The 25,444-nt window shown below is 39.3% G+C and overlaps 1 protein-coding gene across 1 annotated transcript; it reads left to right on the forward strand.

Annotated features, from left to right (window-relative positions):
• Nucleotides 1-245: 245 nt before the first annotated feature.
• On the forward strand, nt 246-22,303 carry LOC143136175 (GTPase IMAP family member 8-like). The gene is made up of 7 exons (XM_076296723.1): nt 246-314; nt 12,157-12,231; nt 14,306-14,869; nt 15,019-15,060; nt 15,194-15,259; nt 18,656-19,288; nt 19,939-22,303. Exons 1-7 carry the CDS (start codon nt 311-313, stop codon nt 21,786-21,788), a joined length of 3,234 nt encoding a protein of 1,077 aa, XP_076152838.1. The 5' UTR covers nt 246-310; the 3' UTR covers nt 21,789-22,303.
• Nucleotides 22,304-25,444: the final 3,141 nt, after the last annotated feature.

Genomic DNA, 25,444 nt, shown 5'->3' on the forward strand with positions numbered 1-25,444 from the left:
TAACATTGTATACATTAAAAAGAAGGACTGACGTGAAACTGATGAGTGTATACAGCATTATTGCTCATTAGATGTCTTTGTCAGTGCAAAATATAAAAAATCTCTCATGTTATGTTAATAAATATATGGGTGGTGGTGGTGGGGGGGTTCACAAATCAAATGTGCCAACCCTATTTTCACCCATTCTCAAAACTGTTACCACCCACAAATGCCTTAGGCATATTTGTGTCAAAGAATGCTTTCACTTTTATTTTTCACAGAGCTGAACATGATGGTTGAGTAGGCTAAGCTAGGCCTATTTACAACAGAAATGGGTAAGTTTCAACAAATTACATTTTCGGCATAGCATAGGCTACTGCTGTTACTTCTACAATTTTTAAGACATTGAAACCAGCATAGATTTCCTTGGCGTCAGTTAGAAACATAGCCAGGTATCCTGCGTCAGTATAGGCCATGAGCCTAAAGATAATAGCCTAGGATTTGAAAAGGTCTATTTTGCTTGCCTAAAAAGTGAGATACTGCGTCACCACCAGCTGCTTGAAACCAGCAGACAGCATTGGGGTCAATTAAAAGCAGATAGGTTAATTTTTTAAAACGTTGTGAGTTAGCAGCCATTCCCCAGAGGATATTAAATGTCCATTTGAGAAAATGGCGCACGTCTCTGGGCGTTTTCACACCTGAATGTGCGGACCAAGGTCCGAACAAACGTTCGTGTTTAGGGCGTTTTCAGACCTAGCCTATTTGGTTATTTGGTCCGCAGCAGGAAATAAATTGGTAGGCTACAATCTTACGAATTGTGGTCCGGTTTAGTTTCACACACGCATTGTTTTTAGGCGGACCAAACTGCGTGGGAGTTGAGCAGACAGCTCACTCAGGTGTTTCTTCCGCCTATTTTGAGCTATTTCGTTGTAGGCTACACTGTAGTGACAGTTTTGCGGGGCGATCTTGGCTCAGTGTTTGCATTTATGACTTTTGGCAAATTGTGGAGTTTGGAAACGAGTGTAACTGCATCTAGAAAATAATGTGATTTACTCACTCGACCATACATTATTTGTATCTCCTCACGCATCTGATTTACTCACTCGACCATACATTATTTGTATCTCCTCACGCATCCACATTTATCCATTCCATATTAGGACAAATTGCGCATGCCATTTATTTAGGAAGTGAATAGGAAATAATATGTAGGCCTACCTAATTTTACCAATGATCCAATGATCTTAACTCTCAAAATTAACTACAACTAGACCAGGGGCGATTCTAGACCTAGAGCTTTGCTGGGGCACAGGCCCCCAACTCCCAATACATAAAAAAATGTGCGCGCAATATGAAATAAATGGCTAGCCTACGGGTAGGCTACAAGCATCAAAATCATTATTGTCACTGTCATACTGTAGGACTAGCACTCTCTCCCTCAATTGTTGTAGCAGCCACTATCCAGCAACATTCAAACACAAAGGCATTAGTAGGCAGGGCCAGGTTAAGGTCATCTGGGGCCCGGGGCAGAGGACTCCCCGAGGCCCCCCCCCCCCCCATTTTTTTTTCAATATATATATATTATATATTACTATTATTATTATTATCAATATACATAAGACAGAGAGAGAGAGAGGCAATTAAATTATGACAGACATAATGTAAAAATGAAATGTGCATTTATATTGTGGAACCGTATAACAAACATACAATTGTACCAACATACAAAAAACAAGTAGCCTACAAACATGGGGCAATGCACACACAAAAATCAACCATGAAATATTACATTATTACCATCAATTACTTCAACTAAGGCTTGAAAACTGCCAGTGGTACCCAGGTCAGACTAAAATGTGCAACTCCCGAACTCTGAACTCATGAAACATTGTAGCCTAGAGTTTGGCGCGCACGCATACAGCCACATCATGATGCATTGTAACACGCTGTCTGTAATACACTGTAACACGCAGCCCTAGCCAGCCACGACGTCAAATACATTGAAATATGCAGTCTAGCGCACACACACAGCCCAACCACATCAAATACAAACAAGGGGGGTGTTGCAGCCGCACACACCTACCTAACTTTCAACGCTTTAATAAGATTTGTCCCGGTTAGGTTCCTGCATTGGTCAGTTAAAAAGTAGCCTACATACTGTAGTAGGCTAATAACATCCACATGCAATATCTTTATAACAACGCCTATTTATTTGGACAACTTTGTATAGCCCTATAAAGGCTAAAATTACCTAGTTTTGTTCTAGCGAAGGCTACGTTCACATATGGCTTTAAAGTTTAAACAGTGGTAATGCTAGCCTAAAGTTTTGACAAGCAATAATCTTGCCTACCTTGTGCTTGCGGCTTGCCCATTTGAAATAGGCCTAACCCCTCTCGCTTTGCTGTTTCCATCCTTTCTGTTTTCGTTGTTTAAAAAAAACGTGTTATATCCATGATGAGTCTCGAGTTAATGAATTAGCTTATACCATTGTGTGCTGATAACCAGCTTGATAGTAATAGAAAACAACAAGCTAGCCTACAACTTCTGTAGCATGCCTGTGTATCTCTCCTGCTCAATCAAAAGGTGCGCGCGTGCATAGTTCTGCATTAAGTTGATTTTGATAACGTTACAAACTTTACTTTACAGAAAATTGTAAATAGCCTACTGGCATGCAGTTATTGGAATAGGCTACTATGCAGAGTTGAGAAGTTATGGTAGCCTAGGCCAATTTGGTGTGAATACACGCACACAGGGGAAATTCTCTCTCGTTGGGTAGCCTGGCTGATACGCACAGTGCGGCCATGGTTTTGGCGCGCCTTACTGAGAACGTCTGGCTGAAGCTCTCTCTTTTTTCGAGATCCGCTTTCATATTTACTAATTGTCTCATGCGAAGCCATTGTTGTCTGTGATAGCATGCATTGATACGGGCAAAGACAGGTGACGATAAGACACTTGTTTTCTTTTTTTAAATATCCCGCACCGGGGCCCCCTAGTGGCCGGGGACCGGGGCAGCAGCCCCTTTGCCCAATGCCCAAACGCGGCCCTGTTAGTAGGCCTATACTCACTGCATGAATTTAATAGCCTTTCCTACTAACTCAAGGGAAGCTTATTTTTAGTCAAAATTGAGATATACTTCCCTCCCAGGCAAGGGTCCTATAGTCATCCTGGCAATACTGCTGTTCTTTGTAGCTTAAATAGCCTACTAAAGCCTTCATACTGACTTTTGGTGATCATTTCCAAATGCTTGCCAAATGTTTGCCATTAAACCATAGATCAAATCACAGCACTGGCTACCAACATAAATTTGAATGTTACCGTTAATGTGGACAATTATCATACTCCCTCGTTCTCCTCATCTCTCCTCACTGTTCCTCTCCTTCTGCCTCTGTTCAGGAAGAATTTTCTGATGTCCATCTCTGAATAGTTTATTAGAAGGCTATGTTTAGTTTTACAGTAGGACAGCTTCACAAAAAGTATAGGCTACTTTTACAGGACTCTCTCTACAGTACCTATAACTAGGCTAAATCATTATTAATTCTCCGCATGTGTGCATGCAGCCTACGCATGGTGTGAGTGTGTGTGTGAGGGAGAGAGCATAAGCTGGTAAACTGTTGCTAAATTTAGGCTACAATAAGCATTGAAAATCAGATGCTAATTATGTGGGCAACATTCTCTAACAGCGATCAACTTTTTTCTGTTAAACAAGTTGTGAATTTGTTGTAACATTAAAACAGGGGACGACTTATTCTGTGATCCAGCGGTGATCCAGCGGTTTCCACTGTACAACGAAACACTCGGAAGAATCATGTGAAAGATTTTCATTGGTTGTTGCGTTCAATCTTACCCAGCTAGAGAGGTGCTATTTCCTGATTGGCTATTATGGGCCCTTTCTTTTTTCTTTGTTTATTTTATTGGCTGGTAAGTGACAGGCTCATGACTAAAGCAGGCACGGAGATGCGCTCATGAATGCCGTTTCCAGCGAGAGCAGCAATTTTACTGGGGCACTGGAGACTTTTACTAAGGCACGTGCCCCAGTGAATAAGGTCTAGTGACGCCCCTGAACTAGACCGTTGGACCTGTTTGTTTCAGGTTTGCTTTCTCACCAGCAGGACCGCACCTGAGTTCGTTGGATGGTGCGGACCGAGACCACCTATTTTTGGTCTCAGACCGATCAATTTGGTGCTTGTTGCATTCCAACCAACACAGACGAACTAGCCTGACGAGCCAGACCCACAATAAAATGTATGGTCTGGGCACTCACCTTTTGCAGTGCTCAGTCCCAGGGGCGGGATAATCGGTTGTCTTTCAAATTCCCTCTGCACACAATAGGACAGCACTATGAGTCCCATGCGTTTCCCACCAGCGGAGCTAGTTGGCTAGTTCAAACTTTTGCCAACTTAACCCTTAAACAGGCAAGAGTAAAACAAATAGTAGTAAAAAATAATTTTATGTTACATTCTGTCTCATTTGCACCTAAGGAAAACATTTCCACACTCATTTTTGAAATATTTTGGATATTTTGGATTTTATGAGTTGTATCTCCTGGGATACAGTATGTTGCCCTATTAAGGTATAAATCAAATTGGTGAACTTTTCCATTTCTCATTTGATACATCTAACTGATAAAATCTTGTTTTTAAATGGATTTCATATTATTTTTATCAAATTCTACTATATATTATGGAGATGGCATCTCATCGGATGCTCTGAATTTACTGGCTTTTTGCCACTGACAGGTGCTTAAACTTTTTCACAGAAGTACACACAAAGTTATTAAATGAGATAACTTGGCAATTTGTCAGTATTTGTGTAAATTCATTTGGCTTTTCTTTTTGATTGACCAAAATGGAAGCAAAATATAACCTGTACATACTCAAACAGTGTTATGCTATGTGTATAACAAGGGAACTTTGCAGGGAGCCATTCATACCAAGACACAGTCACAGCCCACTCAAATTCTGGAAGTAATAATCTAATTCACATTCTCCTTTGAGAACTGGATTATAAGTCATAAAAAAATGTAACCATCCAATGTATCAAAACCTATTTTATACAGTCTAAGGTTAAAATCAGCTATGGCATGATCAAGTGATAACATATACTCATATAGAACCTCACAGGTCTATGCGTGGCCATCCAGTGAAAATCGTTTTGCTTACCTTGAAGTGGAAATGGCTTAATGTAAACTGTGGAGTAAGTCATCTTGTCTTACAGTCAAAAAAGTGTGTTAAACTATCATTAGGTTGGAAAACATTGGAAAATGCATTATTCGCAATAGCTGATCATGGGATTAGTAGTTCCTTCGATTGGAAATTAAATGAATAAATATTGTATACATATGTATAATATAATGTATTTTTGTTGTTTTTCTGTTCGTTTTTGTTTTGCACAAAATTAAATGTTGCACGATCACGATTCACACCATAGCTGGTCAGCCTAAGGCCAGGCCTAAAACACTTTATACAGATTTTCCAGACATCAAATGGGGAAATTAATGGGGAACTTACATCCAGTACCTGACCCCTTAGGGAGGTATAGGTGGTGACTGTTGAGTTCTATAAGGGACTGCTCATTGGTTAAGCTGGTTGGCCTGCTCACTTCAGTAAATATGCCCAAATGTCCCTCAATTTAAGCACTGTCACCTAAGCTTTTTTAGGCATTTGTTCCATCGCCTCTTCTTCCTCCTCCTCCTCCTCCTCCTCCTCCTCCTCAGCAGAACTATTCACAGTCTCTAGTTCTAACTCTCAATTCTACCTGATTATCCTCATCTTCATCACTAGTGCCTATGCTTGAAGAGTGTTCAGGGATCTCCCTTTATCACGCTCATTCGCTCGCTCTTCTATTCACCTTTCGGTTGCCATAAAATGAGCTAACTGTGATACCCTGAAGGGCAATATATGGTTGTACTGTCATAATGTACATACTTGTACATGATAACATCTCTTTTTGCAGTGTATATTAGCATATTTTCCTGTTTGAAACTACATTTTCAATACTACACAGAATTCCCATTGACCAAATTTTATACCCTAATCTGGCAAAGTATCTTGGGGGATACATACATTTCAAAGTTACTAAACTAACTCCACAAACACAGTTAGGCTTTTTTTTCTTTATCAATATATTTAGACAATAGTCATAATCAGTTATATGAGTTAATATGATTGATTTATTGAAAATAACTATGATTTATATGTAATTACTTACCACTTGGTTAGCATGTACGCTACTGCTGGCAGCCATTTTGATTTCTGACCAAGCTAACTACATAATGACAAACAACCTGAACCAAGTCATGTGACCTACAGACTGATAACAGACTTTTGATCAATCATAACTTGATTTGGAATTTTCTTTTAGAAATGCCTCCCAGAGGATGTTAAAAAGTATGTATCTCCTGGTGCACGTTGCCTGTTTAAGGTAAAAGCTTAACTCGTGTCACACTGTTCGCCAACAGCAACATTATCTTATTCTTATTTGTTTTCAAGTAGCAGGGAATTCAAGCCAAACCGTTGCAACTCTGCCATCAATCATTATGTTAAGCCCGCCTAACGACTCTATACACAATTTGATTGGCCTGATAGAAGTTCAATTTTTCGAGCTCACAAGCCAACGGAGAGTTGCTAGACTAACCCTGGCTGCCGCTAGCGTGCGTCTAGATTTCTAGGCTACAAACGAACCGAAACAAGAACTCAAACGCACTCGAGTTCGATTGAGACAAACTAAAGGCTGTCGGTGTGAAAACGCCCTTACATTGAATAATGGTCCGTGTAACGCTTTGCAGTGCTTTGTTCTATTTGCTCCATCCATCTGATCCAAATAAAAAATGTGTTCAATAATCCAATTTTCATTTTTTTTAACTGGTCAGCAAATAGATAATTGCTGCTATTTTCTAAATGTGTCAAGTCACGCAAGATAAAGAAAAAAACAGAAACTGGATTTGAAACAAAAGTAAAATTCAGTTAATATTGGATTTTTGCCTTTTTTACCGTTTTTGTTGGGGTGAACCACAAGCGTAGGGGATACATAGTGGCGCACAATGTTGGTGATCACATTTTATCAGCGGATGTAGAGATGGAGGGCTATCAAACACAGTTCAGCTTGCATCAAGGTGCCAAGCGATTGATAATGTCAGCTCGAGATCAGAACTTCAGATGCAGAGGAAGACATTGCTGCATCCTGACACTTATGAGTATGTGTGTAGAATGTTCATGTTCTGGGAGGCTTTGGAGACCTACATGATCCAATGGACTTGAGCCGTAGTAGCCTACAGCAATGTAGGCCATTTGCCGTTGAAATGAATAAATGGATAAACTGATAAATTAGGCATACTCACTGTTGTGCCTTCGTTTAGCCTAATGAAACCTAGTCTAGCGTAAAGTGTTAAATAAGCAAAAATGTCCCATATCAAACAGTGCTTGGGGTATCCTGTATAGCCTAGACGTCGATGGCAAAGCATTCTGCTTTGGGGAATTATTTGCTATGGTATGGCATGGCCATGGCATTCAAATAGATATGTTCAACATAGGCTGAAAGTTATGTTTAATGTGCCATCTCCCAAAAATCGGCGAAGTTTTAGTTATTAATCTCTAAAGTAATGAGTCAAAATCACGCACAACTTCAGGCAGCGCCCTCTTCCACCATCTAGCCTGGCCCAGCTAGATGGTGTTCTCCCCCCGGTGCTCGTGGTTCAGTCCAACCAAAAGCTTAAAAAAGGAAAATTAGAAAATTGACGCATCATTTCAATTTCATTCATTCATTTCATTCATTTCATTCATTTCATTCATTTCATTCATTTCATTTTTCATTTCAAACAGAAAACCATACGGTGCTCAATTGAAAATCAAAATATATAAAATATATAACAATAACCCATTTACTGTGCCGTCCTAAAGAATGGATAACGGATTTTTAAGCCTATTTTTATATTTGTTCATGTGAATTCTGCAAATAGAACATAGCACTGCACATTAATCAAATAAATAAATCAAAATAAGCATCAATAACCCATTTATTGTGCTGTCCTAAAGAATGGATAACAGATTTTTAAGCCTATTTTTATATTTTTTCATGAGAATTCTGCAAATAGAACACAGCACTGCAAAGCGTTACACAGACCACTTTTATTAACAAGTTTAACAAACACAACCTTGCAAATAAAACAATAAAACCAACATTTTAAAATGATACAAGCTTTTATATATATATATATATATATATATACACAGTACGTACTGTATATACACTTTAGAAATTGCACCAGTTAGAATATACAAACTACTTTTATCTATAAAAATCTACATCTTTCATATAAAAAACATAAATAAACATTTTAAAACTGTATAATGATTAAAAGAAATAAATTATTCTAAATTAACATAGTTAAAAATTTACAAAAATATTCTGTCTCGCTCCCTCACTCACATACACACACTTCTCTCTAAAAGAGTTATTCCATTGTCAGTAGTGAGTTGTGAGTTAAGTGTGGTGTTAGTGCTTTAAATTCTGTATTTTTGTATTATGTACCATGACCTACCCAGCTACACACATGCATATACTGTATATGTGCATGTGAAGTAAACTGATGGTTTTATGCGTTCACTACAAGATTATGGAAATTAAACACCACTTTTCCATCAAAAAGCATACATATATCTTTGGGTGTTAGCACAAGCAGTAGCCTAGGCCTACTGTAAACTCACATAAAAACAATAATGTAGCCTATAACGGCAAGCGTGTTTGCCACTTACATTTCTGACGTCTGACACTTCAAACTAGCTCGCTGCAAGTGAATCAAGAAAGGTCCCGCCTTAGACAGTCATAATGGCCAATCGTGGACTAGGATTTTGGGGTGGCACCTGGGGTGGCCAATCGAATTTCAAGGGTGGCGTGTGCCACATTTGATGCATGGTTTTCCTAGTGTATTTGTGCTAATTTAACATCTTGAGCCTGTTTCTGTTTATCTGGATGTTTTGCCTCATGCCACCATTGAATTAATCAGTGCCCCACTAGTGCCACCCTTGTTAGAAATGTCTAGAATCACCACTGGATCAAACTGAAAAGTCTGGAGCATCCCAGAGAGGCAGGGTCTCTTAGAAGTAAATATGTAGGGGTATTTGGGGAGTGCATCATCTACAGGCCATAATATTATTAAAACATTCAGAGAATCCAGAGAAATCTTTGCAAACAAGGGAAAGAGCTAAAAAACACATTGGATGGCGTGGTCTTTTGGACCTCAGATGGCACTGCATCAACACCAGATCTGTATCCAGACCTGTCATTGTATGGGCTCCGGAAAAACCTTTGATAACCATTGTCTATGTGCACAGTTTGATACTCAATTAAAAAACTGCAGTCAAAATTGTAGCCAAAACAGCCATTTGTATTGAGACATGATATAGAAAATACCACCGTCTTATCTGGCCCTGAGCTTGTTTAAAATGGACTGAGGTAACATAGAAAATGGTCCTGTGGTTAGACCAATCAAAATTTGCCATTCTTTTTGGAAGTCATGGACTCATCTGGGCTAAAGAGGAGTAGTAAAAAGTATCCAACCTTTCCATCTTGTTTTAGTGCTCAGTTCCAAACCCAACATCTACAGTATGATGGTGTGGAGGTGCATTAGTGCCTGCAAGGGCATCTGGCACATTTGGCAAAGCGCAATCTGAATGATGTATACAGGTTTTGAGACATATACTGCCATCCAGGAAATGTATATTCCAGGGAAGACCTTGAATATTTCAAAACAATGCAAAAATGAATTCTGCACATATTTAAATAGTATTTCTCCATAGAGGAAGAGTCCAGGAGCTAAAATGGCCTGTCTGCAGATTTGTCAAATTAGGTGCACAATGGAATGAAAAACATGACTAAGAATACCCCATACTGTTTAGAAACTGAAATCCTGTATCGGGGAGTAATGGAACAACATTTCATTCTCAAAACACTAGCAAATGGTCTCCTTAGTTCCTAAACATTTACAGAATTTGTTTAATGAAGAGGTGAAGCAGCACAGTGGTAAACATGCTCCTGTCCAAACTTTTTTTGAAACATGTTTTTTCTGGTTTGGTGTTGTATATCGATAGTTGACAATTGCACTTTGCATGAAATGGTCTCATCAATCTGCCACACGAAAAACGGTGCTGTGTATTTCGTTTTTAAATGGTAGTTGAAACTTAGCTTCAATCAGATTGTTCTAAATCATCTTTGACATTCCTGGAAAAAAGTTGAGGATTTAAAATGGAAAGCCAAGACTTTATAACACATCCATAACATGGGCTAATGTTATCATAGGCTAACACATCAGCAAACTTGCAGGTTAGTTTGAGAAGCTGCACTTTCTTATGGCATTCATGGATGTTTCTCCTTACTGCAGCACCTACAAACTGTGTTATTTTCACAGGAGGTCTCTTGGTCCCTTCTCTGCATTGACTTATAATTTCAAAAAGACTGTAAAGAATCCTGTATCCTAAATCTTCGGTTGTTATATAACAAGTTTGGAGGCTTTGAGGCAGATTTAACTATTTTTAAACATTTTTTATCTATTAGTGTTGTAGTGACAATTAAGGCCATGGAGCTCACTCAAGGCATACGGGGGGCCATCCCTGGACCCTTTGACCCGCTGCAGCACATGTATACTAGCCAATAGCTATATAACAAGTTTGGAGGCTTTAGGACAGATTTAACTTTTAATTTAATTTTTAAGCATTTTATATCTATTACTGTTGTTGTCACAAAGGCCATGAAGCTGCAACTCAACCTGCTAACCCAGGCTGCAACCCAACCCCCCACAGACCAGCTCTTTGTTCTGCTTAAAGGGACACCAGGCAACGTTTTTGTGTTAATTACTCATCTTCGTAAGTCGGTATATGGTTAAATGACTCATTACAGGGCGAATGAAGACTCTCTCGCCCGCCCTTACTGCCTGTAGGAAGAATATCCCGCTTGCAAGTTCAGTGTATCCTACCCGCCGACCGAAGTAGGATCAGTTTACATCCTGCATCCACAGCACAGGCAGGCTAGCGATACGCTAGCGATTGTTGCAAACGTGTGTATAATGGCCGGCGAAGAAGCAGCTAAAAATCCTTGACAGAAGATGCAAAGAAAAGGATATAAGAGCTTCAGACCGAGCGAGGGGGAGTTTCGTAGAGAAAAAGCATCAGGCTTGCCTGGTGTCCCTTTAATGGCCCTTCCTTTGTTCTGGCCCTCTGGTACTGCAGCCTGCCTGCACACCTCACTGCAGGCCAGTATAGCCCACTGTTGCCATTCTGTGGTCAGAACAGGTAATGCAGGGCCACCTCTGCCTCTCCCCTGTTTATGTCAAAACCCCTCTACTGCTGCAGTTTGTGTGTGGTCAGAAAAGGGAATGACAGTACCACACAGACTCAGTACTTGTAACCTTGTAACATATGTACGATGATTAGGTGGCCTACTACTAAGTATAAGTATATAAGTATATATACTCTTTTGATCCTGTGAGGGAAATTTGGTCTCTGCATTTATCCCAATCCGCGAATTAGTGAAACACACACAGCACACAGTGTACACACAGTGAGGTGAAGCACACACTAATCCCAGCGCAGTAAGTTGCCTGCATCAACAGCGGCACTCAGAGAGCAGTGAGGTGCCTTGCTCAGGGGCACTTCAGCGGTGCCTACTGGTCGGGGTTCGAACCGGCAACCCTCCGGTTACAGGTCCGAAGTGCTAACCAGTAGGCCACGGCTGCCCTGTTGGACCAATTGGACACTGGCACTTCTCAGTATTGGTACTTGCATTGGTATCATAAGCTGGGGAGCAAATTTTATTTGTGGCCTAATACTGTATGGGTGTGTGGAACTCTTTCTGGTGTTTTTTAAGGGTTTTCTGTCCACTTGGGCACTTGACAGCACATAATAATTTTTCTTCATAATTTTTATTTTTAAAAATGGAAGAACAATAAAAACAATCAGATGATTGGGTGGCTTATATTCACAGGTGTGTGTGGAGCCCCTTCTGATGGTTTTTGTGGGTTTTCTGGCCACTTGGACCACTTGTGCTCTTGTGCTTCTCAGTAACCTGGCCTTGTCAGTGCATGCGCTGGGGACTGAAAACGAGGAAATATCATATATCAGAAAATACTGCACTGTTATCTCACTAAAATGTAGACATGGCTTAAAATAACATCTTTTCTATTTACAGAGCCAAACAAATCTCCAAGAGGAAGGACAAACTCCGATGCAAGCGATAATTCTAATGAAGGTAGCCGCCCGAGCAGTAAGTACGATAAGCTTGGAAACACTGGAAGCAGAAAAAGTGCATATATGACGCATACCATCTGTTTTCACTGATGTAGATAGACTCTACATAGGCATTTTGTGGAATAAGGCCCACAACACCTCCACAAGGCTCAAGAGTGGTGCCTGAACACGAGACCCCAACATGAGTGTGGGTGTGGATCCACCATGTTGGGGTCTCGTGTTCCCATTGTTTACGCTTGGTTAGAATAGGCATTGCCTTCTACAGTCATTTCTCTTAATTGCGGTGGCTGTTTAAGACATGATCAGCAACAAGTCACAAACAACCTGTCGAGCGAGTAGAAGCTCCAAGACACAACGGTATCCTGCACGCCCTGTCCAGAGCCTATATCGGGGGGGGGGGGGGGGGAGCTTTACTGAACTTAACTCGTGGTTTTTCTGGAGCTACGCCTGCACTTGCTGTAAGTTTTATATCTGAGTAATTGTATGGGAGTTTCGTGTTGTTAAGGGAATTGTTTTGTGTAGTTGTCATAGTTACAAGTTGGTAAACTAGTTATTAGCCGTACTGGGTAGTGGTAGTTGATATTGTTTGGGTAAGGCTATTTGCACCCCTGGTACAATTAGCAGTGTATGCTATTCGTACCCTGGTGCAATTAGAAGTGGATTCTATTCGTACCCCGGTGCACACAGGAATGTGTTCTTTTAATACCCCGTCTGGTACAAATACCGATGTATGCTATTCGTACCCCGGTGCACACAGCAATGTGTTTTATTAATACCCCGTCTGATACAAATATCAGTGTATTCTATTTGCACCCCTGTGCAAAGACGTTGGTACACGTGTGCACTCACTCTGCCAAAACGCATCATGCAGGAATCAAACCCCAGTCTCCCACATACTAAACCATGTCTGTGACCACTGCACTATCTACTTCCACAACTAGACAGGTATTTGCAGGTAAACTTATAGTTTATAGGCCTGAGCGTCATATTCACAAAATTTCTGTTAACTAACAAACTGACGGTTGTATGTGTTCGCTGAACGAAGATTATGAAAATAAAACACAACTTTTCAATTTAAACTTAATTTGAACAGATATTAGTGCCGAAACCTTTCAGAATTCTTCACTTTCTGCTGACGAAAAAACAAACGTCTGCCATGTTTTTGGTGCACGTGAGCAACGTCTTTTTGTTGTTATGTCACAGGGTGTGAATAGCTCAGCTGTGTGGCCAAGGCTATTCGTACTAGGGGTGTAAATAGACACTCCGATATTGTTTTCATTAAGGCCGTCTGTTTATTTGCGCTTAGACTGGCCTTTGTGTCGTTAGTTTTTAGAGGGGCTGGTTTTCCGCATGATCAATTAGGCCTAGCATTTAAAGTGGTTATTGTGCTGGAGCGTCAGCGCTCTTGTGCAGCCGTCCTCATGTGAAGACTTACTCGTGTCAAGGTTAATAGGCTAGTGGGCAGCCGCAGCCCACTTTGGGGCAGCCGTGGCCCACTGGTTATCACTCTGGACTTGTAACCGTAGGGTTGCCGGTTCGAGCCCCGACCAGTGTGCCATGGCTGAAGTGCCCTTGAGCAAGGCACCTAACCCTTCACTGCTCCCTGAGCACCGCTGTTGTAGCAGGCAGCTCACTGCGCCGGGATTAGTGTGTGCTTCACCTCACTATGTGTTCACTGTGTGTTGTTTGTTTCACTAATTCACAGATTGGGTTAATTGCAGAGACCAAATTTCCCTCACGGGATCAAAAGAGTATATATACTTATATCCAAATATTATTGTAAACGTAGGTTACTCAATGTCATGACATGCCTTTGGAAAATGACCACAAATACAATTCCCTTCTGACAGTTTATAAGGCATTTCCAATGTGAAAAGCAAAATGTGATGATGATCTGCTATGGGTTAGTTATTACTCTCTCATCCCTGTTTCAGGCTTTTAGATTAGAAACGTTATGGATCTAAAACAAAGCCTGTTTGGTGCTAATTTTAAAGAACTGGTGATATAATGACAGCTGTTATCACCAACTGTTTGACAAAGAAGCTATTGTAGGGAAAATATTCAAATGTGTCAATCATTTCTTTTTCTAGTGTCAATCATAATTTTCGGGAAAGACTGGTCAGAGAAAAGCTGTGTGGGAAATGTTATCCTTGGCAGCTATGCATTTGAAAGTCATCCACCTCTAGATCTATGTGAAGCTGCAACAGAATTGGTGAATGACACACTCCTGACTGTCGTCATCACCCCGAATCTGATCAGTAATCAGGTCACACAGGAATTACTAACACAATGGGTACAAAAATGTGTCGCCCTATGTGGTCCAGGGCCTAGGGCAAATGTTATGGTTGTGCAACCTCAAAACTTCGCAAAGATTGACTTTTATAATGTGAAGAGAATCTTCACCTCTGTGCTTGACCAGGCCTTGGAAAGTACTTTAGTAGTGAAGTTGCTAACTGAAGATGAAAAAGAAGCTGTTAATGACAATGAGAGTGATGCCATGCATTGTCTGATACAATACTGTGGAGGAGAATGTTACAGATTTAACAGGAAAGATGAAGAGGAACATACACGCGTTGAAATTCTGAAAAAAATAATGACTGAAAGCATATTTCAAGATGCACTTAAGGACCAGAAAAAAAATCCTGAAATTGCTGGTATGTATCTCATGTGTCCATTGCATCTTTTGAAGTCATTATTAGTACTCAGATCAGTAATCAGTACTTCTTATTGTTTTATTCTACTTGCAATGTCACAGACCTGCTTGAGTTAATATTCCATTTCACTTTCCTCCTCAAATACACAGCAAGTTCCAAGGATGTGAAAGACCAAATGAAATCTGTTATGAGTAAGGCTACCCAGATTAATGTGTATTTATGGCATATGTGTGTGCTATGTAAATCATCTTTGGTAGGTATGGTATTTAAAAAAAAAATCCCAACTGTTTGTCTTTTGCCTTTCATCCATCGATCTAAACACAGCCTCCCTCTCTCAATACCTGCCTATCAAGAGTAAAGGATCTTCAAAAATGATATCACAAAAAGCAGGTATGTAACAGCTCAAAGGTATCTTACATTTTCATGTTGATTGCAACTGTCATCAATTTCATCAATATGTGGAGCACAATAGTACAGTACCCTCCAGAAGTATTGGCACCTTTGGTAAAGTTGACTAAAAACAGGTATAAAAAATAAATCAGCGATTTAACAAAAACACATTGCTCACAATTATTGGCACCCCTAGAAAAATCATACAAAATGTAACAGAAGCATTTTTCCTACCTAATTTCAACTTATTTAAGTTAGTCAGAGTGTCTGAACTTGCAGAAGTAGACTGTCTTTTTTTTACTAAAGTATGAAAATAAAGTGAATAGAGGCTAAATCCTCTAGTCATTTTTTAATTTCGGAAAGACAAGATAATACACTGAATTTAAATAAAACTAAATGGAAATAAATAAAACTGGAAATGTGACAAAGACCCATGGTCATCTTGCCCCCACATACAGTATGGAGGATGGTAAGATAGGTATAACATTCCATAAGAACACTGTTGGAGATCTACAGAAAAAGGTATCATCTTCTGTCACCAAGTCCCGTAAAAAATCTTCAAAGGTGGACTCACTGCTAATAGATTATTTAGAGGGCATCCCAGGTAAAAGCCTGTCCAGTCATTTAATTACCAATGTAAACGGCAGGAGTTACTGAATGGTACAGTGACTTTGTCTGGAAATGTGGTCTATTGTCAGATGAAATGAAAATTGCCCTTTTTGGCTATAAACACTTTAGGTGTGTTTGGTGTACAAAGAAGAATGACTATACTGAAGAACCCCATGCCTAATGATAATTATGGTGGAGGGGCTGTGATATTGTGGAGCTGTTTTTATACCCAAAGGCCTTGGGAACCTAATTACGGTGCATGGTATCATGAACCCAAGGAAAAAGCTGAACATTTTTAAAGGAAATCTTTCAATCTCTGGCAAAAGACTAAAAAGTCAATGAACCAAAACAAACGTCCAGATCAAAACAAATATGGTTTACTGAAAACAAAATCAAGCTTCGGCCATTGCCATCTCAGTCCCCTGATCTAAACTCCATAGAAAAACAGTGGGGTGAGTCAAATAGGATTAAGCAATAAGCCCTGGGAGGCCGTAGGTTACGCTGATTCTACAACAGCTAAAGGGTGTTGTTAGGCACGACGCGCTAGCTAAAGGCCTTTTCTAAAACTGTTGCTACAAATACCTGGCAAAGTTTAATAAAGTAAAGGCAAAGCAACGAGAAATGTAACGATTTATTCATAGATAATCATTCTTCCGCCAAGAAATATATTTCCTTTATTATACGGCTCTTCACAATGCTAGTAGAACGCTCCATTGACTTGAATGGGATTTCCCAACGTTCTACGGTAAAATATTTTCATGTAATCCGCTGCAAACATATAATTACCGTTGTCAATGGCAACGGGTTTTGTGCTGCTGATTTAAGTTTTTCATTTCACTCCGCAATTAGTCCGGTCACTTCTTGCATTGGAACTTCATTCAAAAGTGAAAGCAGACGGTTGATCAGCTGTGTTCTAAAGAATGTTTGATTCAAGTTCAGCGTGTATTGCAAACTATTTGTTTCTCAGCAAAAGCCACGACGAAACGGTAACAAATAAGTGTAAAGAGACATATCGTGGAGTTTATTTTTTCGTTTTGGCAAGTAGCCGTATAATAAGCAGGATAATGTATAGAATGGCGGTCATTATTGGGAAAATAAGTCCCTTCAGGGCAAAGCAAGACCCCTCCGCTTACCTATCTGAATGGTTGCCAAGCAACGCAGACACAGCTACTTTAACTTTTGTATCAAGTTATGTTCGCGCAGTATTATAGAATGGAATGCGGTCAAGGTGTATGTTTGTGCTGGATTTTACAACAGCATCGAACACAATTCAGTGAATCACAATCAAGGACCGGAACTATCAGTTTTAGAAGAATGCATAAGTGTGGACTTAGGAATCTGGACGTTCTGGGGAGATTTTGTGAAGACGAATGGTCTTAAATCCCTTGCTTTGTATTCTCCAACTTTATGGGGTGTCATAGGAGAATATTACAAGCTGTTTTATTGGCAAAGGGAGGCTTAAGAGGGTACTACAAGTACAGTGTAGGGGTGACAATAATTGTGAGTGATGTGTTTTTGCTAAAAATATTTATTTCTATTTGCTTCCCTTCCCTCCCTTACAATAATTAGGTTATCATAGGCCCGTTCGCTATTTTTTTCCAGCAGTAGACGATGTTGTGAGTAGCTTTAGGCTAATGCAAACTGCTTTACACTCTTCTTAGAGAGCGATTACAATGTCAATGTCAAAACAGCTTGTTACATCGAGATACATAGTATCTCCTTTGCAGCAGATCTAACTACGTTATGCTACTCCATTTAATTGGGAATGCATTTGAGCGTGCACGAGAGGGAGAGAGCGCGGCAGGTTCCAGCTGGCTTGTCATTGTTGATAATTGATATCTATTTTTTAAATAAGAAACTTTTAAAAGGAAATCGCGATGGCAACAGTAGTTCCCACTACTGACCACTTATAAACTGAGAGAGGGCACGAGCCATAGGCACAGCACTAGCCATAAGTGGAGCTGGCAAAACAATCTTAGAGTGACAGTGCACCATTTATAAATGAATTAAACAACATTAAATGAACAGTATTTCTTTAGAAATAAATTTTCTACAACAAAATTACTTTGTCATTTAAATGATATAAAACATTATATATATATACACACACACACATTCTTTTTTGTTGTGTGGCCCGCTGACCAATTTTCAAAACCCAATGTGGCCCTTGAGTCAAAAAGTTTGGACACCCCTGATTTAGAGGAATACAATTTGTAAACAAAACTCCACATACAGTACAGTTCTCTCATATGGGTCAGATTGTTGCTTTAATTTCAACAGACGTTCCAGAATGGCTCTAGAGTTCTATTGGAAATGAGCCAAGACAAACTCCTCTAGGCAGTCTTGCTCTGTTTAGAAACAGAGTTTGATTAGGGCCATATGTGAAAGTAATCTTCTGTCAGCCTGTATGCACCACTCACATTGAGAAAATCATGTGAATTTTCCATCTTTGAGATGGAAAACCTGAACATTTCTGTATTTTGTTCTCTTGGTTTATTTCAAAAATAAGAATGAGAAACCCATTTGCTGCACATGTGCCCTTCAGATTTATTGGCACCACTAGTAAAGATGAGTAAAAAGAGGTATAAAGAAATTAATCTTTTGCTTTTTTTATTTACAATATGGTGAATGGAAAATTGCCAAATATTTAACATAGTTTGCAAAGCATTCTGCAGTATCAGATTTCCGATTATATGATGAAAAATGTTTGCAAAGTGTACCATAAAATAGCTGAGTATGAAATCCAGAATATTATATACTACTTTCTTTTTTCCCATTCAATTTCAGAATCTTTGCTACCAATGAATTTGATGCTGTTTGGGAGGAAAGGAGTGCAAAAAACAGCCATAGGCAACATCATACTATCAAAGTCTCACTCAAAGCTTAATCTCTCCTCAAACTTTTTGAAGAGACAAGCTAATGTATGTGGATACTCAATCACCCTGGTTGAAGTGCCAAGTCTTGCAAACACATCCCTCTCACTAGAAGTTGTTCTACAGAAGTGTTACCATTCCATCAGTCAGTGTGCACCTGGAATCGATGCTTTCCTGCTCACTCTGCCCAATGGTCCCTTGACTGATGAAGACAAAATTGAGATACAGTGGATTGAAACCATTTTTGGCCGTTGTGTGAATGACTACATTATGATACTCTACACAAATATGTCATGTCCGAAAGGCAATCTTGTACAGCATGATTTGCAAGAGGAAAAACATCTAGAGCAGCATTTTCGTAAAGGTTGCTTCATGCTTCACCGGGTGAGTGGGCAAGAGAAGATATCACAGATGATCAAGAAGATTAAGGGTAAATCAGGCAAATGTTTCACAACTGACATGTTTGTGAATGCTCAAATAAAAGAAAGAGTCAGGGTCCAGACTGAATTAGACATGGAAAAAAAGAAGAGTCTTAAAAACCCACAAGGTAATGTATCTGTTTTTTTTATATGCGGAAGATGTGTTGCTTTCCTATTTCACTTCTCTCTCAAAAGCACAATATATATTACTTATTGCTATTAAGCTAACTAAAGGCCTATCAGCTTTCTAAATGAATACTTGCAGCAATAGTTCATTAAAGGAGAATTCCGGTGTGATATTGACCTAAAGTGTGTTGAAACATGATACTGAGTGTGAACGTATGTCTCATAGTTCATCTCGGCTTGTCCCCTGCACTCAGAAATCTGGCGCTAGTTAGCTGATGCTACCAACAGTTTTTCCATTTTTTTCTCAAGTTCTCAATGTCTCGTTTAAAATGTCAAGGCCCTCGGAAGTCTACCAATGAAGTATGGAGTTACTTTGACCCTCGTAAATGTAAAACAGTGATTTATTTGCATGGCTAGGCCGATTCCCGAGGCACCCCCATCGAAAAACTGTTGGTAGCATCTCCTAACTGGCGCCAGATTTCTGAGTGCAGGGGACAAGCCGAGATGAGCTATGAGACATACGTTCACACTCGGTATCATGTTTCTACACACTTTAGGTCAATATCACACTGGAATTCTCCTTTAATGTTTATTATTGACCACTGTCATGTTATTTGTCATTGAGAAATGTCATTTTGTTATAATTTTGTAGTTATTCAAAGTCAAGACAGCACCACAGATGTCAGGATTGTGCTGATTGGGAAGACTGGTGTTGGAAAGAGTGCAACAGGAAACACCATCCTGGGGAAAAATACTTTCGAAACAGATATTTGTGGTGAATCAGTGACAAAATATTGTCAGAAAGACATAGGAGATGTAAACGGAAAATCTGTTGCTGTTGTAGACACACCAGGACTGTTTGATACAACTGTCTCCAATGAGGAGGTCAGGAAAGAAATTCTGAAGTGTTTCAGCTATCTGGCCCCTGGACCTCATGTGTTTTTGCTGGTTCTTGGAGTTGGTACCAGGATGACAGCAGAGGAAAAGGAAACTTTGAAACTCATCGAAGATGCCTTTGGTACCAGTGCTGGAAAGTTTATCATTGTTCTTTTCACTAAAGCTGATCTTCTGGATGGCCTTTCTTTTGAAGATTACATCAAAAAGAGTGGCGCTGATGTTCAAAAACTAATCTCTGACTGCGAGAGACGATACCATGCGTTCAATAACAAAGAGAAAGGGAATCGCAAACAGGTTACTGAGCTGATGGATAAAATTGACAGGATGGTGGAGAGGAATGGTGGAGGTTGTTACACCAATGAAATGTTCCAAATGGCAGAATCTGCAATTAAAGAGAAGTTTGAGAACATGATGAGAGAGAGGGAGGAGGAAATTGAAAGGGAGAAGGAACAGCTTTTGGTCAAATTTGAAGAAGATAAAAAAGCAATGATGGAGGAACAGATAAGGGCCATACAGATGGAAAGAGAGCAGAGAGAGAGGCAGCTGAGAGAAAAAGAGGAGTATATCAACAGTGAACTTCAGAGAAGAGATGAGAAAGAGAAGAAGGAGAGAGAAGAAAGGGAAGCAGAGGACAAAATGAGGAGGGATGAGGAAGAGGCCAAAAGACTGACATGGACTAAAACCTTAGAGGATGTTGAGAGGAAGCATACAGACCAGAAAGAAGACTGGGAAAGGGAGCACATAAAACGACTGAAAGAAGAAAAAGAGCGAGCAGAAAGAGAACACAATGAATGGATTGAGAAGCAAAGAAAAGAGAGATCAGAATTTGAGAGAAGGCAAGAAGCAGAAAGAAGGACAAAGGATGAAGAGGAGGAAAGGAGGAAAGAAATACAGGAACATGAGAAAAATAAGTTACAGGCTAAAGTGAAGGAGGCAGAACAAATGACTGAAGAGATTCGCAAGGAAAGACTGGAACAGCTGAGAATGTGGGAAGATCAAAGAATGAGAGAAAAAAAGAAAGAACTAGATGAGAGAGATGAGTGGGAAAGGTTGCAGAAGAAAATGAAAGAAAACTTTGAAAATGAAAAGGAAAGAGAAAGAAGAATAAGGGATGCTGAAGAACAAGAGAGGAGAGGAAAAGAAAGGAAAGAAAGAGAGAGAATTGAGGAAGAGCATGCAGAAAAAATAAAACAAATGAAGAATGATTGGGAAAAGCAAGAAAAGGAGTGGAGTAAAGCGAAAGAAGAAGAAAAAGAAAGAAGAGAGAAAGAAGATGAAAAGAGCCGGGAGAAGATCAGAAGGCTTCAGGCAGAATTTGAAAAAGAAAAGGAGGATGAAAAGAAAAGGAGGAGGAAAGAGGATGAAGACAGAGAGAAAGAGCACAAGAAAAAGTTGAAGGAAACTGAAGAGGAGAATCAAAAGAAAATTGAAGAGTTGATTAAAAAACATGAAGAGGAAGTCCGAAAGAAAGCAGAGGAATTCAATGACTTCTTACAAAAACACATCAAGGATTTAGAGGGAAAACATAGCTTAGAAACAGATGAACTAAAAGAAAAAATTGAAGAATGGAAAAACAAGTATAACAAAACATGTGTTTTACTATGAATGAAGCAAGTACAAATCACTATAGCCTAGAAATTGTACTAGTGTGGTTTCACAATACTCACTTCAAGGATAATTCCGGTATTTAGCACTTTGAATCCCTTTTCTGGTTTGTTTTGGATGAACTATAGTGGTGGACACATGAAATGTTGACGAGGGATCCTCTCTCGACTTTTTGACTCGTTTAGAATTGCCTTTGACTGCTTCAGAGTGGCTGCTAGGCATGCACAAACATGTCCTTAAAACAACCCTTAATGTTCGTTTTCAAAACTGCAACTCACCGGGTGATTAGTGGTGGTAGGCTAAGTATTCTCCATTGGGAAATGTGATGGAGATCATAATGGATGTATACTATTCTATAGATATTATGTTAACTTTAAAAAAATTTGCCCAGCCTAACCAATCATATTGATCAGGTATTCCTACTTTGCCTAACCTTTATCAATGCTGGAATTGTTGATATATTTTTTTTCCTCATCTATGCATTTATTGATCAATTTTTTTAATAAAATGATTGATTTCAACTCTGGGTTGAAAGGTTCTCTTTCTACTCCTATTTTTGAAAATTGCATATTACAGTTTCTCTCTGACACTTTGGTCCATTTCTTGAATAATGAACATTTGCACAACAGTTAGTGCACTTCTCAAAACAATTAGTGCAAATTGCACTGCATAATGGATAATCTGCAAAAGTGCGTATCTTGCTTGAAATGCTAAAAGTTAAGTACAGGTGCAGACAGTTTGGAATGTTTAAACTCATTGACAAAATTGAAACAATAAGTTTCAATGATCTTTGAATCTCAGTCCAAGCAGTTGGTGCACTATAAATAAAAGCAGTTTTTCCAAACTCTGTCATCATTGAGGGAACATTTAAGGGAATATATCTACTTGAACGCAGATTATACCCTTGACTATTAAGTAGATTAAGTATGATTTTCGTAATCCTCTATGTCTGAGAGATATGTTTTGGTATGATAACCTTTTCTAAGTGGTAGCTTAGTTGTATTTTTACTGGCTTTTATACACATACCCAGTACAATTCACAATACATGCCTATGTGTAGGTATAGGTGTATGCAAGTGTGTGGGATGATGCGTTATGTCTTAATCTATGTTATATCATATGTAGATGGCATAGGCTTTTAGAAAATATACAGTTTAGATGGATTATTTAGCTTTCCATAAATTACATAGGCTAAAATGTATCCGTCAGCACTTCCGTCATACACTTTTTCACCTATATAATATAGGATTAGATAGAGGCAAAAGACTAAAAGTGGGTGGGTCAAATCCAAACTCTTGCTATATCACATCTAGAGAGTATAGGCTTTTAGAAAATATATGGGTTAGATAGCTGAATACACTTTACACAGCTATTTTAGACCCATAACTTATAGCTGTCCATTGAAATTCAATGCATTTCAATGTAATGCAAAATACATTACAGAACTAAGGTATAGTAGTATGGAGGAAGTTGGGAGACGTCTCAATGCACATTATATCACATCTAGAATATATAGACTTGCCAGAAAAATATATTTTAGGGTAATTAATCTGTTTTCCTTAATGATACCAAAACTATAATGATCGGACATCCCATGATATTTCAATTCCAAAGAGAATGCATGTAGATCCTGCATAACTATTAGGCCTAAAGTCTGTTTTTTCAATTTGTCTGTCCGGAGGGTTGCCGGATCAAACCCCGACCAGTAGGCACTGCTGAAGTGCCCTTGAGCAAGGCACCTAACCCCTCACTGCTCCCCGAGCGTCGCTGTTGTTGCAGGCAGCTCACTGCGCCGGGATTAGTGTGCGCTTCACTTCACTGTGTGTGCTGAGTGTGTTTCACTAATTCACAGATTGGGATAAATGCAGAGACCAAATTTCCCTCACGGGATCAAAAGAGTATATACTTACTTAAATAATATACAGAGATGTAGCCTATGTGTGAGAGAGCAGTTTCAGTTGGTAGGCTAGTTTGGCACCCCAAACCATCACTGACTGTGGAAACTTTACACTGGACTTCAAGCAACATGGTTTCTGTGCCTCTCCTCTCTTCCTCCAGACTCTGGGACCTTGATTTCCAAAGGAAATGCAAAATTTACTTTCATCAGAGAACAGAACTTTGGACCACTCAGCAGCAGTCCAGTCCTTTTTGTCTTTAGCCCAGGCGAGACATTTCTGATGCTGTCTCTTGTTCAAGAGTGGCTTGACACAAGTGTGACAGCTGAAATGTGACAGCTGAAACCCATGTCTTGCATACGTCTGTGCGTGGTGGTTCTTGAAGCACTGACTCCAGCTGCAGTCCACTCTTTGTAAATCTCCCCCACATTTTTGAATGGGTGTCTATTAATGTGCTTGGACACAGAGCTCTGTGAACAGCCAACCTCTTTAGCAATTACCTTTTGTGTCTTGCCCTCCTTGTGCAAGGTGTCAGTGGTCGTCTTTTGGACAACTGTCAAGTCAGCAGTCTTCCCCATGATTGTGTAGCCTACAGAACTAGACTGAGAGACCATTTAAATGCCTTTGCAGGTGTTTTGAGGTAATTAGCTGATTAGAGTGTGGCACCAGGTGTCTTCAATATTGAACCTTTTCACAATATTCTAATTTTCTGAGATACTGAATTTGGGGTTTTCATAAGTTGTCAGTTATAATCATCAAAATTAAAAGAAATAAACACTTGAAAAATATCAGTATGTGTGGAATAAATGTATACATTATACAAGTTTCACTTTTTGAATGGAATTACTGAAATAAATCAACTTTTTCATGATATTCTAATTATATGACCAGCACCTGTATTTTGTGACAAATGTAGCAACTATTTGAAAGGTCAAAGGACAAAAGAGAGTCATGCCTATTCAGCCATTTAATCCATATATTTTCTAAAAGCCCATACTCTCTAGATGTCACAAAACATGAGTTTGGACTTGATCCACCCTTTTGCATGTATATATTAATGTATTATATAGGCGAAAATGTGTACATTTTATTTAATTTAGCCTGCATCATTAATGAAAAACTAAATCATCCATCTAAATTTTATATTTTCTACAAGCCTATGTCATCTAGATGTGATATAACATGGATTAAGACATGTCCCACCTTCCCCTAGACTTTGAGGCACCCATATCTGTACATAGGCTTGTATTGTATAATTTACTGAAACATACAACTAAGCTACCACTTAGAGAGGGTTATCATACCAAATAATGTCCCTCAGGCATGGAGGATTACAAAAATCATTGGTAGATTTTGCCACCTCAGGTGATACCGATATGTGATTTTTTCGGTTCTGGCCCATGGACTATTAGAATGGAACATAGATGATGTTACACTGTACACATAAATTAAAAAGTAAGACTAAAGTAAAACTGACGAGCATACATTATGTACACATTATTGCACATTAGATGCTTTGTAAGTGTAGTATGATAAAAAAATCTCTGCTATGTTACGTTTGAAGCAAGTCACTGCCACCTGTTGATCACTGGTGGTACTGCAGGTGGAAACTAAACATTGACTTATAATGCTACACGCAGCACTGGCTGTGGTCTGGGATAGAGCACCCTGTGGAAATATAAAATGGTTTGTATGGTTTTTGGTACTTAAATCACTAGTTTTACACCAGAACTCTATTGTGCTGTTTTACCCATCTGACTT

This window comes from Alosa pseudoharengus, unplaced genomic scaffold (assembly GCF_046254945.1).
Source record: "Alosa pseudoharengus isolate Yale_2024_CS ecotype anadromous, Long Island Sound unplaced genomic scaffold, YU_APseudo_1.1 YU_APseudo_1.1_scf_20, whole genome shotgun sequence".
Taxonomy (NCBI): Eukaryota; Metazoa; Chordata; class Actinopteri; order Clupeiformes; family Clupeidae; genus Alosa; species Alosa pseudoharengus.